Source organism: Sparus aurata, chromosome 6 (assembly GCF_900880675.1).
Source record: "Sparus aurata chromosome 6, fSpaAur1.1, whole genome shotgun sequence".
Classification (NCBI taxonomy): domain Eukaryota; kingdom Metazoa; phylum Chordata; class Actinopteri; order Spariformes; family Sparidae; genus Sparus; species Sparus aurata.
In genome coordinates, this window is record NC_044192.1 from 29,221,500 (window position 1) to 29,238,366 (window position 16,867).

At 43.5% G+C, this 16,867-nt stretch overlaps 2 protein-coding genes across 2 annotated transcripts; one reads left to right on the forward strand and one right to left on the reverse strand.

The window, feature by feature from the left end:
- Window positions 1-485: 485 nt before the first annotated feature.
- Window positions 486-3,542, reverse strand: LOC115583689 (actin-related protein 2/3 complex subunit 4). Its single transcript, XM_030420801.1, has 6 exons — window positions 3,389-3,542; window positions 2,593-2,711; window positions 2,073-2,184; window positions 1,862-1,957; window positions 1,124-1,294; window positions 486-1,019 (listed from the first exon to the last, which is right to left on the reverse strand). Exons 1-6 carry the CDS (start codon window positions 3,389-3,391, stop codon window positions 1,014-1,016), a joined length of 507 nt encoding a protein of 168 aa, XP_030276661.1. The 5' UTR covers window positions 3,392-3,542; the 3' UTR covers window positions 486-1,013.
- A 58-nt stretch (window positions 3,543-3,600) lies between these two features.
- Window positions 3,601-7,784, forward strand: tada3l (transcriptional adaptor 3 (NGG1 homolog, yeast)-like). Its single transcript, XM_030420800.1, has 9 exons — window positions 3,601-4,036; window positions 4,399-4,646; window positions 4,734-4,981; window positions 5,126-5,231; window positions 5,341-5,476; window positions 5,596-5,699; window positions 5,809-5,915; window positions 6,932-7,123; window positions 7,238-7,784. Exons 2-9 carry the CDS (start codon window positions 4,437-4,439, stop codon window positions 7,428-7,430), a joined length of 1,296 nt encoding a protein of 431 aa, XP_030276660.1. The 5' UTR covers window positions 3,601-4,036; window positions 4,399-4,436; the 3' UTR covers window positions 7,431-7,784.
- Window positions 7,785-16,867: the final 9,083 nt, after the last annotated feature.

Sequence of the window (16,867 nt, forward strand, 5' to 3'; positions counted from 1 at the left end):
GAGGCAGCGTGGCCTCAATCAAATAGGTGCACTGGGGTGGCACCTTGAGGATACTTTATGATCATGAGCAGGGAGTGTCCAACAGATAACTTTATCTACTATCTGTCTAGCTCGCTGTAATTACGATTAAAAAATTAGGCCATAAAGCTCCTTTGAATTCCCCCAGTGGGTCAAATAAAAACCTTTGTTCGATTGTCATTACGTCAGTGCACTTGAGCAAGCTAACAGCAGCGGTACAAGTCTTCTGTAGAAGGTGTGTGACTAAGGCATTTCATCTTATTTTTCACTGTTAAAAAAAAAATGGTTCACACATCGTCTGCAGCATGAAGGTATTACTTCCTCTTCCTCACAGCTGAAATAACACAGTAATGTGTGGCCAATGTGCTGACTTAAAACAACTTCCTCAGCAGCAGAACAAATCCATTTATAGACACAGTAGCAGCGCAACATGCTCACTGTGAATGACACACATCAGCAGGAACAGCAAAGGTATAAACAACAGAGTTTTATTATCTTCTCTCATTATTTTCATACGTGGGCTTTGGTGGATTCTTTACAGACAACTCTTGCTTCACGTCTGCAATTAATCGCCACACATGCCGCTTTCCGTAAGCAGACACATTTCGGAGACAAATTTGAAACGACAGTGACAGAACATACAGACTCGCTTACACAAAATACAAAAACCTGGCCATTTGATTTGCAGCAACACGTTCTCCCCGCCCCTGTATTCATGGATATCAACTTGATTAATACTTTAAGGACCCGCCTTTGTTTGGGGATTTGTTCTCAGTGGCTGAAAATGAAACTGGTAAATAGTTCATTATATACAGTCAGTGATATTCATGAGTACAGGGAAATACTGGAGATGGGCGCAAAGGGTGTCATCGCTAGATTGGTCATGTTCCTCTTGTCTCCTTGCTGATTGGCTGTTAACTCCTTTCTCCACTCTTGTGCTGATTGGCCCCTGCAGCGTTTTCCCAGCTTGTGTGAGACCGTGGACAACACTGTTCTCAGAACTGCGGACAGCACAAGTCAAATTATATTCCATGTTTCTGTACAGAAAGGTATAAGATGCCAATATTCATTGTCAGGCAGGAAATACAGAGGAAATGTTTCTTACATTCTTGAGGAATTCCTCGGCGACGATACGGGCCCTGGCATTAACAGACAGTTTCATCTCACTGATCTCCTTGTCGATCTCCTCCATGAAGTGGATGACGAAGTCCACCAGCTTGTGTTTGTACATCTGCTCCGTGTGGAAGTTGGTGATCAAGAAGCTAATATCATATCCCTGAAATAACAGTGTGGAAACAGGAGAACAAGGAAATGAGATAGTGAGTCCGAAACCAGCAAAAAAAAATTAGACACAAATATCACTTTCAGTTACTTAATTAGAGCTTCAACGATTAATCAGTTAATTCTCCACTATGCTTAGAAAACTGCCAACTATTTTGATAACCAAAAAAAAAACCCCTCCACATTCTTTGACGCTAGCTTCAGTATTCAGTCTTCATCTTCAGTTGTTGGAAGTCATCTTGAGCTTTTGAAAACACTGGCTGAAACCTTTTCACCATTTTATAGATGAAACAACAGATCAATTAATCGAGAATAGAATCAACACAACATGAAAATAATCGTTAGTTGCAGCTTAAGTAGTAATGGAAATGTATATTATAATACATATTCTAAATCTCAGCATGAAGCACCTTTGACATTTACCATATTAAAAATGTTCACACTGTTCCTCATTTTTCATCGTGATTCCTCTTGTCACACAGTCTCTGTATGCCAATTTCTCTTTTCTCACTCATTTAAATTCTCCTATATACAACCCAGATGACCCGTCCACCACACTTACCTCTACTGGTTTCCTCCTCAGAATGAAGAAGTTCTCTGCTCTCATCATCATGAAGCGCATGAACTTGTGGCAAAGGATCTTCTCAATCTCATCAGCCTGCAGACAACAGTGTTTTAAATGCATCAGTTTAATGCATTTAGACGTAAATATATTAGGGAGTGTGGATAGCTCATAACCAAAAACAGTCTTGATTTTGCTGCTTTTGAATCACCTGTTTGACAGCGATGCTGACTCTGACAGAGTTGATGGATCCCTCAATGAGAACCTTCTCCTTGTCATTACGGCTGATCACCACAGGCTGGAGTAGCAGCTCCTTGCTGCTCCTGTAACCGCAGCACAATGCAGCCATTACAAATTTTACAAAAAGGCCGGTTTTAAACTACCATGTTTATTAGACACTCAAAGTCATTGTGCTTGTGACCCTGCACGGCTCTGCATTCAACCTTAGAAGTTAAAGTGCCTTCTTGAAAAACTCTCAATCTACACATAACATTGGGAAGACACCTGCAATACACTGCAGCATGTCCCCGCTGGCTAAGGTTACAGCCCTGCCCGTGCTTGTGTCATTTCTTTCACCCTCCTACATTTTCTTGTGCAAGTTTGCACAAGTCCACACTTGTGTGGCAGCTGGATGATCTGCAGAGGGCTTTAGGGCTGGAGAAACAGGAGGCAGCAGAGCAGGGGGGTAAAAAGTGAGGCTGCTGACTCCACATGCGTGCAGTTAAACATACCTGACCTCCACCTCTGGCTTGTTGTGACGCTCCACCACCTGAGAGGAGAAGTTCTCCAGACAGAGGGCCGCCTGCAGGGTGGCCCTCACAGCGTTTAAGTAGGGGCGCAGAGTCGCTGTCTAGGGGAGAGATCGAATGAAATCAATGTCAGGGTCAGAGGATCTTGTTGTGCTATGCATTTGTCGTTTGGATCAGGAGACATGGTCAAACTGAACCCTTCCACTGTAGTGAGGGTGACTCAACCAGTCTCTGAGGTCATGTTTGATCAGGAACCAAAGTGAGCCGTATGCAGGGATGCAGTGGCTACTGATCAGATACAACCCACTTACACTTTACCACCTTTAGATTTCGAAGAAAGAGCTACTAATAGTCATCTTAAAAAGAAAAAACATGGAGACAATCAGAATCTACCTGATACAAATTATTTATGCATTAAAGGATGCTTTCAGGTGACCGAGATTGCAGCTCATGATCATCCAGATTATTTTTACATTTAGCTACATCACTCTACTCAACCCGAAATATAAACAGCTGTTCCACCGTCTTCAGACAGAGAGCTAGTAACGAGAGGGAAAAGGGGCCGAGAGGAAAAGACAGCTCAGCTCAGTCACTTTAGTTTTTGCAGACCGTATCAAGGATGATGCCCTTCCTCTCATTTCAAAGCAGCCGACCTGAAACCACGTCTACGAGCTACACAGGGCTAGCTAGCTAATCTCGCCTCGAATGTAGCCTTAGTTAGCGGCGGTAAACGGCTAAATAATAAAATATAAAGATACACTTAGTGAGAGACACTCACCATTTTTGCGCTGTAGAAGACGGAAGTTCCTCAGCCACGCCTGGGACTGCTCTTCCGTAAATCCTACATAGTCGGTACAAATAGGGTGCGCTAGTTTTTGACCTCGCTTGAAGAGGCGGGTGTCTCCGCACAGCAGAAATGCTGTTGCTTGCGCGTACCACACCGCCCAGGTTGAGTACGTGTACTCTAAATCGAGCGTACCCCTGGATGCGTCCACTTCCGCACTGTGAACAGGAGACATTTCGCTGCGTGGCTCTTGGTCCAGATGTAATTTTGATCTTTTTACAGCCGTTTTGGATAAAAGCTGTTAAATGACAGCATTATAACCTTTAAATGACCAAATTAAATAGCTGAGTTACGGTTCTAGCGGTAACCGAGTTTTTACACACCCTGACATAATATGGTTTGTTCCGATGATACCATTCTAGCAGTAGGTTAATATATGCACAACTCCTCGGGGTTAGTTTTGATACATAGTGAGATTTAGAAATGCACCCTCGGCCGTTTTGTTTAAGTTGTGTCGTTTGACTTTTGTCTCAAAATGCGTTATTTTTCGAAAAGGGGTCATACTTCCATGTGAATCTATTTCACCCCCCACCCCCCTGTAATGGCGTTGGTTTTCTCCATCATGGCTTCCATTCACTGACGGTAAATATCGCTGCTCTTAAACATTCAAAAATATATCTCTGCTTCAAGTTTCTGCCATCCAGCTCTATTACTCTTAGAGGTCCGTCTTGTAAAATACTCGTGTGTAGTAATGTGAAATCATAGCGTCCATTATTATTGTTCGGGAGTAATTAGTGCCGCTCGGGCCCAGCGAGCTCGCGTCCTCCGAAGCAGACCTGCGTGTACGTGTGTGCGTGCGTGCTCTCGTGCGTGCGTGTGGCTAACGCGTGTAAATATAGAGAGACACACAAACAAACAAGCAAACAAGACAAAAACAACACCTGGACACTGTGTATGAATCTCATCTCCTTTTTTCATCCACGCTGTCCATCTTCATGTATCAGGTCATTCAGACTCTGCCAGGTCTCTGCCTCACAGCATCATGAGTGAGTTAAAGGACTGTCCCCCTCTGAAATACTACGACTTCAAGCCGGTCGAGCATGTGAAGGTGTGTCCCCGCTACACGGCTGTGCTCGGCCGCTCAGAGGACGATGGCATCGGCATTGAGGAGCTGGACACCCTGCAGCTGGAGCTGGAGACGCTCCTCTCATCGGCCAGCCGCCGCCTCCGAGCCCTGGAGGAGCAGAGACAGGTGGGAGAGAGCCGGGAAGCTGCCACTGTCTACATCTCATCCCTTGTCGGTTACTATTTGTAACTCCCCGTGTGTGCTGCCTTTCAGATCCTCACAGACTGGCAGGACAAGAAGGGAGATAAGCGCTTCCTGAAGCTGGGGAAAGACCCAGATCCTGCTGCCTCTTCTCGACACAAACCAAAGAAGCAGAAGTTGGACGGCAAAGGCAGTCACGGGCAGGGTCCAGGTCCTGGCAGGCCCAAATCCAAAAATCTGCCGCCTAAAGTCCAAGAGTATGAATTTACAGACGATCCACAAGACATTCCCCGCACTCCTAAAAATGATGCACCCAACAGGTCAGCAACACCAGCTCTGTGTAACATCTCACTTCTCTGTTAAATAAGGCTGTATTCAACTTATTTGTGTGTGAACCGAGGTAAATGAGTTTTGTTCTGGCAAGGTATCTTTGTTTTACGTTTTTCTTTTTAACTTTATGTCAGATTTTGGGCATCAGTCGAGCCGTATTGTGCTGACATCACAAATGAAGAGATCCGGTTGCTAGAGGAGCTTCTAAAACCGCCGGAGGATGAAGCAGAGTATTTCAAAGTATGGCACGAAAATACCTAAATTCAATCAAAGAATGGACAAAGTTCAGGTTCTTGCAGTTGTGTTAAGTGAAATGTATCATTCTAAATGTGTGTTCCGTTAACTGTAGACTCCAGCTCTGGGGAAACACTACTCTCAGCGTTGGGCTCAGGAGGATCTGCTGGAGGAGCAGAGGGAAGGAGCTCGAGCCAACGACAAGAAGAAGAACCTCATGGGGGGGCCGCTGTCTGAGCTGGATGCTAAAGGTGAGGAAAGACTGCACCGCAATTGTCCACAGGCTGGTTTGCTCTTGGTATGAACATGCCAGACGACAGTTACGAGCATGAATTCACCTCAATCCTCATCTTCATGTTCAAATATCTAGATGTGGACTCCCTGTTGAAAAAGTCAGAGTCCCAGCATGAATCTCCAGAAGACGGATGTCCCTTCGGTCCTCTCACACAGCGTCTGCTCCAGGCCCTTGTAGAGGTCAGTGCGTTGTAGACTTAATGTCAAGAAGGCACCCTGATAAAATGCATATTGTGAAAACACTGAAGCATGAAGATAATTTGCAAGATTTTGATCTGTTTTCCTCCAGGAGAACATTATATCCCCCATGGAGGATTCTCCTATACCCGACATTTCAGGAAAGGATGCTAATGATGGTGCTGGGACTTCTCCTCGCAGCCAAGGAAAAGCTTATAGGTATTTGTGCAACACTTAACAAACATACAAGATGTCAGATGCACCTATGGACGTGTACAAAGATGCCACATTCAGGCTTGTGTGATGCATCTGTGGTGAAGCCATCTTGGTCTGTGATTCTGTCCTGTTCAAATACTGGAAAATGCCAGACTTTTGTGCTGCTTTTTGATAATCTATAGATACCAAAAGCGAACAACAGGGAATAACATTTCACAATTGAGTTTTTTTACAATATGTTGCTGTTAAATTTGACCTATCATCCTTCATTTAAGTATAAATACAGCTAAGTGACCGTCCTGATGCTTTATGTAGCCAATCAAACAAGTATTTTCATTGAAGTAATATATCTGAAGGATGCTGAAATTTTTTTTAAATTATCAATTTTTTGTATGAATTTGTACAAAACTAAGATTTGCTTTGCACGATATGTAATTATTGCAGTGCAACTCTGCATAAGCCAGCTGAAACACTATATATTTAATACATAATGTGTGCATTTGTTTCCAATGTTATAAATAAAATCACGCCATGACAGCCATTTTTCAGGCACTTAGAAAAAAGAAGAAACTAATTGTTTAAGGAGAGTTCATCTTAAATATTACATTCTAGAAATATTTGTGTTATAATCTGGGTCAGATAAAGTACTTTTTAATCTTACCAAGTTTCCTGTATTGTGAATATGTGTCCGGCATTTGAGTTGTGTGAATATTCAGCCAGTTATGATGATTTTGATAATGGATGGACCTCCTGCCTCCATAGACTTACATGTTTTAGGAGTCACAACTTCCCTGTACCAATATTGCCGCCATGGTGACGCATCGCTCTAAAGAAAAGCAACAGTCGAGACTCTATCTATGTCTAGATATCAGTGAAAGGCACAAAGATCAGTTCTCTTGGCACCTTGGCAACCATCTTCACACACCAGTTGCACTCACACAGCGCACAGTGTGGTATATTAGTTGTGAGATTGGTACGTTCTGTACCACATACCTAATTACTTTCTTTTCCCCCTCCAGTGTTCCTCACACACGTTCTCTGGAGGCTCGAATCAAAGAAGAGCTGGTGGCTCAGGGGCTGCTGGACTCTGAGGAGCGACCAGGGCCAGGAGGAGACTCTGAGGACGAGGTGCTGGCAGAGCTGCAGAAGAGACAAGCAGAGCTCAAAGCCCTCAGCGCTCACAACAGAGCCCGTAAGCAGGAGCTGCTCCGGTGAGGATACAGAGCCACTGCGATTATATTTACCATGATATAAACTGTACTATACATAAACTCTGATCCATGATCAGCTGTTGACATAAAGTTTTTATCTGTGCTGCCTCACAGGCTGGCGAAAGAGGAGATGCGCAAGCAGGAGCTGAGGCAGAGAGTCAGGGTGTCTGACAATGAGGTGATGGAGGGATTTCGACGAATCATGGCAGCGAGGCAGAAGAAACGCACTCCGACCAAGAAGGAGAAAGACCAGGCCTGGAAAGCACTGAAGGAGAGGGAAAGCATCCTCAAGCTGCTGGATGGATAGAGGAAGACACAGTTTGAGTGTTTAACCAGAAAGAAGATTGAGACAGATTAGAACAGCTGTGACAGCTGTTACACAATCAGTGAACAGCTTTATCCGTGATGGTGTATGATACAGTGTACTGTAGGTGTGTGTGATTTCACTATGGACATTTGTGTGGTAGTTTTTACGTCATGTACAGCAGAGAGCTCATCTGATCAGTAACATTTAGTATGCATCAAAGACTTTTCCTCCTTTTTGTTTAACTTTTTTCATGTCAGTTGAATTTTTACGTTGATTTATATTTTGTTTACTACTGTAATGTTATGAAAACAGTACACATGAATGTTTGAATAAATCAGAATGACTTAATAAAGACTCAAGATTTTTTATGTGTATGAAAAACACAATTGAGAGGAGAGTGTGTAACATAGTCTTTTTCTTCAGTGCTGGTCTGGTCAGCAGCATCAGAAACAACATCTGAAAACACGGATTAGTTCAGTTAATTAATATTTCTTGTGTTGCTGTGTTTATGTTACAAACCTTTCAGACTGAGGGCTGTAGGCCTTCTGTTAGTGAGGTAGTGCCAGGACCAGTACAGAATACTAGACTCTTAACTTTTGTCGTCATGGCACTGAAACGCTAACATGTCCGCAACCTAATGTTTCAGTGTTTAATATTTTTTCTGCACCATAAGGAAGAAATTGACCTTTTCTTACAACTGAACAACTCGCCTCCCATCTCTGTGCACATTTATCTACAGTTAAAACCATCTGCAGGAAAATGCTGATTTATAGTCAAGCACTCAAACCTTACTGAATATTTATATGACCATTTTCCCAAATCAGTGTCATTGGGGTAAATGGATCCAAAGGCCTGTGGCAAGTTAACACAGAGGTTCAGCTTTCTCCATTGTTAAATAATTTCCATCAGCATGATGTTTATTAATAATACAATAATGTTATTACAACAAGCAGACGGAGCATCTAGAGGAGCACCAGAGGGCAGCTGCCTTGAGCTATTTACAGTGCTCCTCATCTTTGGATGCATATTTTATTTTGGTCGCGTAACGTTTTTACATCAACTTGTTCTTTGTTGTGTTGTTTTTTTTTTTGCTTATGAAGTCACAATCTAGTGTGTCAAACATAAGAAATATCACACTCAGCACGAGTTTCTGCTGTAAGTGTTTGAAGGCTTTATTTACAGTTTTTATCCAGATTTCTTTCACTGAATTTGAAAGTCAATATCCTTTGTCTCAAATATCAGAGAGATCATTTTAAATATTGTCCAATCCCATTGCTGAGCCACCACAAGATGGCAGTCACTGTCTTTTGTCTGTCCGCTCCCACTGCATTTACATAGCAAATGGCCAGTGGTTGACATTAGCCAAACACAGTGTGTGTGTGTGAGTGTCGGTGTGGTGTTTAGGACATCCTCGCTGATACTGATCCCAGGGTAGAGCAGGACACTTTGTTTCTCACAGTGTGCAGCTGTGTGTGAGGGTCACTCAGTTCAGACCAGTCACACACACTTTTTCTCTTTCTGAAACTGTCACATGGTTACAATCAACACACTGCTGGTCCCACACAATAAATTCCAAACGCACTGAGAGGTGAGGGGACATGTGGCCACCAAGTTAATGCCTGTGGGTCAAAATCGTTTCCCATGAGTATTTTTTAGAGTTATTAAGTGATTTTCATCATCAGCATCAGCATCATCATCTCCCTGTGATCGAGAATCCTCTATTACGAGGTTTTCAAAGTCACAAGCCTTTGGCATTACAAACTGGAGTGCAACAGGTTTGTTGCTGTCAAACAGATGTTTACCGAAAATACACATATTCAAAAGGGACAGTTCACTTTAAAAATATAAAAAATGCACATGTTTCCTTGGACCTGTGGGTTGTAATTATCCATCTAGATCGTTTTGGGGAGAGTTGCTCAGTTTGGAGATATTGACCGTAAAGATGTCTGGCTTCAGTCGGCAGATTTAGTTTAGGGAGAAATTTGTTTCTACATGAATCTGCTCACAACAAGGTCCGTGGGTTATCTTGAGTTGCTGGGTTGTGAATTCTTGAGTGCCATCTAGTTCCATTATACTGGTTAGACAGCAGACATCTCTTGGCAACTCACACCAAAAAAATTTAGATCGATGCCACCCACACCTTTCCCTTGGATTGCCAAAACTAAAAACTTAATAATGATCCCAGGCTGAAAGTGTGTGAAGATGGAACTATATGGAAGACCTGAGAGGAAAGTAAGAAAAATGTGTTTACTCTCTGAAACTTTTTATAATAATCTGTCAACTTGTGTTTTTTATTGAGCTGTCTGCATTTTATTGAAGGCATTTCCTGTGTTTGTGTGTGTACTGTCTGCTGTGTATTTGTTTTTGAGGTTTATCTATCTTAAAGGCCCATCTGGACATGGGCATTGCAAATGATCTCAGGCCATAAATGCTGCAGTGTGTGGAACCAGTTCAGTGGCGTACATGTCCCTATGCAAATATACATTTGAGGAAAGTGAAACAGCATGAACAGTGATTCATTTTATAATAGTTTTTATCATATTCTTTTTTTTAACTTTCGCTAGAAAACAGCTGGCAGACCAAATCAAACCCCACTTTGGCCAGCCCGGAGCTAGATGGATAAATAGCACGACATGTGAGAGGGAAAAAAAAAACGTACTCTTGATTTTGGCTTTGGTAGTCCTTTAAATATAGAAATGTATTGTACCTACACTACAACTCACCATAAATCTGTACTGCTCAGCTCGGACACATTATACATATTTTTTATTGAAAATTTCAATTCTTCATGCATGTTTGTTTTTATTTTTTCTTACAATGTTCACTGATCCTTGTGTGTAAAAACCTACTTCATCTTCAACAATACAGTTGAACCGTCTTTTAAGAGAAAAAGCCTGGTTCAAAAATAAAAGCCAGACTGGAGGCTCCAACAATGGCCCCAGCGTTGTGTGAAACCCCCTCAGTTTAGACCGCTGTCCTCCACACAAATTCATAATGCCGTCAGCCTGTGTATATGAAAGCTTTTAATAACATGCAGACCTATTGAATCCTCCTCACAGGTGAATGAGAGGCTGAATAGACGGTTGTGGCGGCCCCTCGAGGCTGGGCGTACCGCACACTGCCTTTGTTGCATTTGTTGTCATTAGACCTAAACTGAAGGGCAGGTGGGTTCTGTTTATACACTGGCTCATACACGCTCAATGATGCCCGTCCGCTGTTTGCATGTCACGTATTGAGCTCTTTTTTTTAAAGGCCAGACTCCTTTTGGCAGCCCAGGTGTTGTGTCCCTGATGGATCTTCAGTGTGAGGCTCTAACTCCGGCCTCGGCTCCACTTGGTCACGTAGCTCCCTCTCCTCTCTCCATGTGAAATTCAGCTCCATGGTGAGCTTCTTCGCTCCTCTCTGTCATGGCCTGTAAACCTTTACGGCTGTTTAAGGAGAGGGCTCTCCACTGAAGGGTAAATAACTTGAGTATTCTGGCACAAGACGTGCAGCGGCTTCATGTCTGGGAGGCCTTTTTTCTATGTCTCCTCAGGCAATTATGAGAAGACAATGAGTGTGTAAATACTGTGCTATCAAGTGGGCAGGATGGCACACATGCACACGCACACGCACACGCACACGCACACGCACACGCACACACACACCCACACACACACCCATCTATGCATTATCACTCCTAATCTCCTGTCAGTGGAGGCCTCTCTGTCCATTGGCTCTTTGTTTGACCAGTTTGTACGAACTATGATTCTTTCTCCGGGGCTCTCCTCCTACTCCACCTCCGTCTCTGCGTTCCTGAGCTGGCACTGAGCATGGACAGAAAGAGGCTGACATACACACACACACACACACACACACACACACACACACACACACACACACACACACACACACACACACACACACACACACACACAGAGGCAGGGGTAAAGGGATTTAACATAAATCTGTCGATCCTTTGTCCTAATGCTATGTAAGCTTTCATGCTGAATTGAAATTACATGTGTGACAGAGACACAGACAGAGGTTGAGACAGCTGCTGAGGACGGCTGGTCCACTGACAAGACCCTCTGTCCAGCCTGGCCACGCCTCGGCTCTGCACCCGCACAGAGAGCTATTGTCTTCACCATCCTGATGTCATAGTTTGTCCTGCCCCAGAAGGCTGCTGTTGCTGTTGTGGTAAAACTTGACAGGCCTTTTAGCCCGGGCACCAGCAGCTGCATGGATGACACTGTACGCGAGTGTTGCATGCACAAAAACACTCCTGTGCTCTCCCCTTTCTGACCCCTCCTCTACCTTGGTTTGAATCTCATTTGCCTCTCATTTGCATGGCAGTTGATGCATTTCTTGTGCTGCTGAATTTGGCGGCTCATATGCAAATGCCTGTGCCTCATTCAGCCCCACCTGTCCGGGCTCTGCTCATCGGTGAGGTAGATAACGATTCCGGGGCCCCCTTTTCAGCCTTTCATTCCTCCAGGGTTTTTTGTCCAAGATAAGCACAATCAGACACAAACAAGCCATTCACTTGCAGTGTTAGAGTCAACAACCCCACGTCAGACGAGTGCAGACTGCATGTTGTAAGGGCATTATTAACCAATCGTTGTGGCTGTGCGGATGGCAATGGGGGTTAGTCGTTCAGTTGGTCTAACCATGAGATTCATGGTCCCCAGAGGATGAATCCTAACCCCTTACTTGACCGCCAGCGCCACCATGAGGTTGATTTTTGTGTTTTGAGGGGATATATTGTCACAGCTATTTGATGGACTGAGACTAGTTTTGTAGGCGGTTGTGTCCCACTCAGGATGCATCACTAATGAGTTTGATACCATCATCAGGTCAAAACTTTATCCGATACTAATGAGAATACAAACCCACTGACACTCACATTAACTCAGCTGCACTTTGTATTTAGTGCTTAGTAGCTAATATTAGTATACCAGTATGGTAACTTAGATGATGACTATGGTGGAAATGAAAGCTCCTAACGTGAAAAATTGTCATTGTGGGCATGTTGCCCTGCTAGCATTAGCGTTTTGCTTATAACACCATTGTGATTAATTAAGTACACCCTGCTAGCATGGCTGTAAGCTGCAATAGCTTTTGATCAGCACATGAAAAGAGAAACAAAGAAAGAGTCTGTCACTGTAGTCTTCATGATTTCCCTCATTTATTGCTGTTTCTCCTTATTTTGCTCTTCTTCCTCTTTGCCAGTGCCTTTTGCTATGTTTCATCACGCGTAGTCTCGATCAGAAGTGGCTTTGTTAGTGTCATGAATGCTGTTTTAATCATAACAATGGCTTGTATATCAGCAGATAGGTATTTACTTTCAGGCAGGCTCAGATCCTACAAGCTTGTTGGCCTTCTTGTGTGTGTTCAAGTTCAACAGTCGACCTTTTTCGCATCTTGTTCCTCTCTTTCAGTTTGGTGTTTGAGCTCCTTTTAAGGTACACTGTTGAGTATGTTGGAAGAAATTTTAATCAGAAGAGAAAGATCCTCACTGACTAAACAAACTCAATAAACAAGCTGACCTTAAAGGACGACACACTTTCAATCGGTTTCCCTTTGTTTATACCTTAGACTTCATTTACCTCTGAGAACAGATTGTTCATTCAATTATGAAAAAGATATATATTTTGGAGTTTGTATTATTACCTCATTATTATTGTAAATATCAAAATTTTGTTTGAGTTTGAATTTCTTCTTCAAAACTACATTGTGCCCCATTAAGTTGCTTTTCAGCTGCAGGCACTTTCCCAGGGGACTAAGAACCTTTGGAGTTACTCACTGAGAGTTTCCACTGCGGGGACCATTCTCTAAATTAGACTTCATTTTAACCCCCCAAAAGTCCCTGCTCAGGAGGCAGTACTTTCCAAAAGTAGCCTTCAACAACTCTGGGGGTGGGGCTCGCAGCACTGAGCATTTCTGATTGGTTGAGTACTCACAGCATTTAATTTCAGCGACCATCTTTAAAAATCTGCAGCTGCAAATCACTTTTGTGTTTGTTTGGTGTGCTTCGCCACATCAACATGGAGTTATAGAGGAAGGCATGCCACAGACTGACCAGGCGGCTGTTGAGTCGTCACGCACAAAGATAATGTGTAAAAAAAAAACAGACTATAAACGTGCGCAGACCTTTAGACCGAGGTGGAAACGCAGACAACAGGCTTTCAGCTCCTTGAAAAGTAGTTCTTGGGATTAATAGTACTGTGGACTTTTTTCTTGTTATCTAAGAAGAGGCTAAGGGCTGGAATATTCAAAAGTGATTATGTGCATGGATTCGCTGTAATTGAAATTGATGCCCATCTGATAACACCTGGTAAGATCAGGCCTGAAGATAAGCTTGCGGTTCGATTGCTGTCACACCCAAGGCCTACAACACCCTATAATGAGTCGTTATTGCACAGGGGGGGCAGATCTCAGCCCATGTTTGCCGAGGGTTTTATCACTCTTGTGTCAGTCCTTTTTAAAGGCTCAAGTCATGCCAAGTCCACAACCAGCCCCCATCCCAAACATTTTTTTTTCTCTCTCTCTTTTTCACCTCTGCCTCAGTAGCAAAGGCTCCCGCGGGCTGGCTCGGTGCCATCAGTGTTTGACTATACTTTGTTAGAAGCGCCGGGCATGATAAGAAAGCGGGAGGGAGGTGGATAAGAGAGCACCATGTTGGAGAGCTGTTTTGTCATTGGCAGTAAATTTGGACAGTAGAGGTCAAAGCTCTTAAGAAATATCCTTCTCTTTGGAGATAAGGCCAGATAGCAGAGGTATGTTGAGGGGGACCTATAAGAGGACTATTAATGGTTATGTATACACAGGTTTCCACACGCATCCAATGCAAAAGCGTCGCCACCGCAGCCTCTGCTGGTTGCGGGAGATCAGGGGCCACCAGTCTCCTCCCCAAGGGACCGGACGAGATGGATAACATACCCCTTTCCCCGGGACTTCGTCTGAATGGTTGGACGATGGAGCAACGAGAGGACATCACCGTCACTGTGGATAATAGTCATTGAGGAGCGGAGGAGACACAATGAAAAACACTTCTCTCACCACCCACCACTTCTCTGTCATCCTCCCTCCATCCTCTCCCCATCTCTCTTTCGTTTCCTCTGCTCTGTTATTATCACCCAGATCATTATCAGGCTCACTCTCCTCTCGCTGCGATGGAGAGGAGGGCCTGCCGCCCACATGGCTTTGGTGAGAGATTTCTAACAGCGGCAGCACAGGAGGAGGGGGAGAGAAGAAAAAAAAACGGAGACAAGAGGCCCAATAAAGTCCATCTAAATATAGAGGCAGCAAGGCCCTTTTTTCCCTTGTCCTTATAAAGAGCTGCTGGTGAATCCGGGTGGACCGTCTTCCTCGCTGTACCGAGAGCTGATCACTCCCTCCAGGATCGGGAACATAACTGTTGGTGCATGGAAACACACTCACACGCACAGACACACACACACACACAGACGGACACACGCGCAGAACTACATTGTTTATGAGAGAGAAAGAGAGAGAGAGAGGACAGGGGGCTTAGTGACTTTTTTCTTTACACGAGAGGGCAAATCATGTTTAGTGGAACATACTAAAATAGGAGAGGTTCAAGGAAACTCCAAAAGAAATGATGGGAGACACGAGTGACGGGGGGAGGTGGAGGAGATTAGGAAAAAAGATAGAGATGAATTTATGGCCAAAAATATCTGGAAGGATGGATTGTACATTTACATAAGATTCCGTCCAAACAGGCCCCTTTTTTGGCTGTGTGACTTCTATAATCCCATCTCACTTATAGTCATTATGTTTGTCTAAACTTGGCTCTGTCTTAGAGGAAGAGAGGGGAGAGGAGATGAATACTCCTCTCATGCCTACACAGCAAATGTGAGACTGTGTCTAGCAGCTGATTAGCCTAGCTTAGCATAAAGGCTAGAAACACAGGTAAAGTGCTGGCTCTGTCCAGCGCTAACAGAATCCACTTGCAGGCATTTGCTAAGCTCGCTTGTAAAAATGTATATGTTTTGTGCATTTTTATGGCTTCATTAGAGGATGGGGGAATGACATGCAACCAAGAACCCCAGATGGATTCAATCTAGTGATGCTGCGGTTTTAACGCCTAAGTAGCAAGGAGCCTCCAAAGATAATCAATTACCATTTTTCGGCTTATTCCACACTAAAAGTGTACAAACGGCATGCTGCAGTTGTTCAGGAGGTTATCGCTGCCTGCAGGTCCATCTGATATGGCCATTGTTGATGTGGCTTCCAGAAAAAAACATAATTACCTCCGCCGTGGAGGTTATGTTTTCACCAAGGTTAATTTGTTTGTTGGTTTGTGAGCAGGATTAAACAAAAACTACTGAACGGATTTCCGCGACACTCACACGGAGAATGGCTCTTGTCACAGAACAGACGCTAATACCTTTATCTAATACCTTTGGCTGTTGATCCGGATACATTTTTCCCCGCTTTCTTGAACATTGCCAGATTTTCAACACTTTCGCTAATTTGTCAGAGACCAACGCATTAATCTTGATGAACAAAGTCAGGTGTATTTTGGTAGCTGGTGTCAATGAGTGAGTCTAGTGAGTGCCATTCTAGTTAATGTTCTCCCAGGACCATCATTTCAGTTGACCATTTCCGGAGCCAGCTGTTGTAGCTGAGTGGGCTGAGAACAGGACTCTTACTCAAGAGACTTTGGTTGGTGTCATGTTTGGGACACATTACTATGTACAATATGTTCATTTGTTTTATTAGTATTTTCCCTTCACTTCAGTTTAAGTTAAGGGAATAAAAATACTTGGAGAGGATTAGAAAAACATGGTTTGGGTTGAAATAGACCCTTTCACAACACTGAACATGTGTTTGAGAGGATTACTTGTGCGTATATTTTCTGTTTTTTTTCCCCCTCAGGTAGTTAAGCCATGACATTACATAAACGTGATTGGTTCAGTTTCAGAGATGTGTCTCCGGCACAGCATGAACACACGTTTGAATAATGGGAGTCTTTTCTGGTCTTCCCAAAAGTAAGCTGTTGCGTGGATTAAACAAACAAGACATAAGATGTCAATTAATGAGCTTAAGACGTTTTGCTATCTTTGGATAATGAGACTTAACAGGTGCTCTCTGGGGCCTTATATTTATTGATCGCTAAGCTTCACTAATGATTCTCCCTCTAAAATACCATCATGTCTCTGCAGCTGAATGAAACAACTTTGACAGCTTCTTTGTTCTCCCTGAAATGGATTTGAAGCTGTTAGAAAGAAAAACTACTCCCTTTCAGTTGTGAGTAATCAGACTGCAGTCAAGAACATAAAGGTGACCTCTTCGCTTTGGACCTCACCTCATGACAAATTAACTAATGTGTGTGACTAATACGATTTACCCCCGTATCCTATACACTGTTGCTGTCTGTCTGAAATGCAGTTATCAGCGACGCCTGCTCTGTGGTCTGTGACATCAGCAGC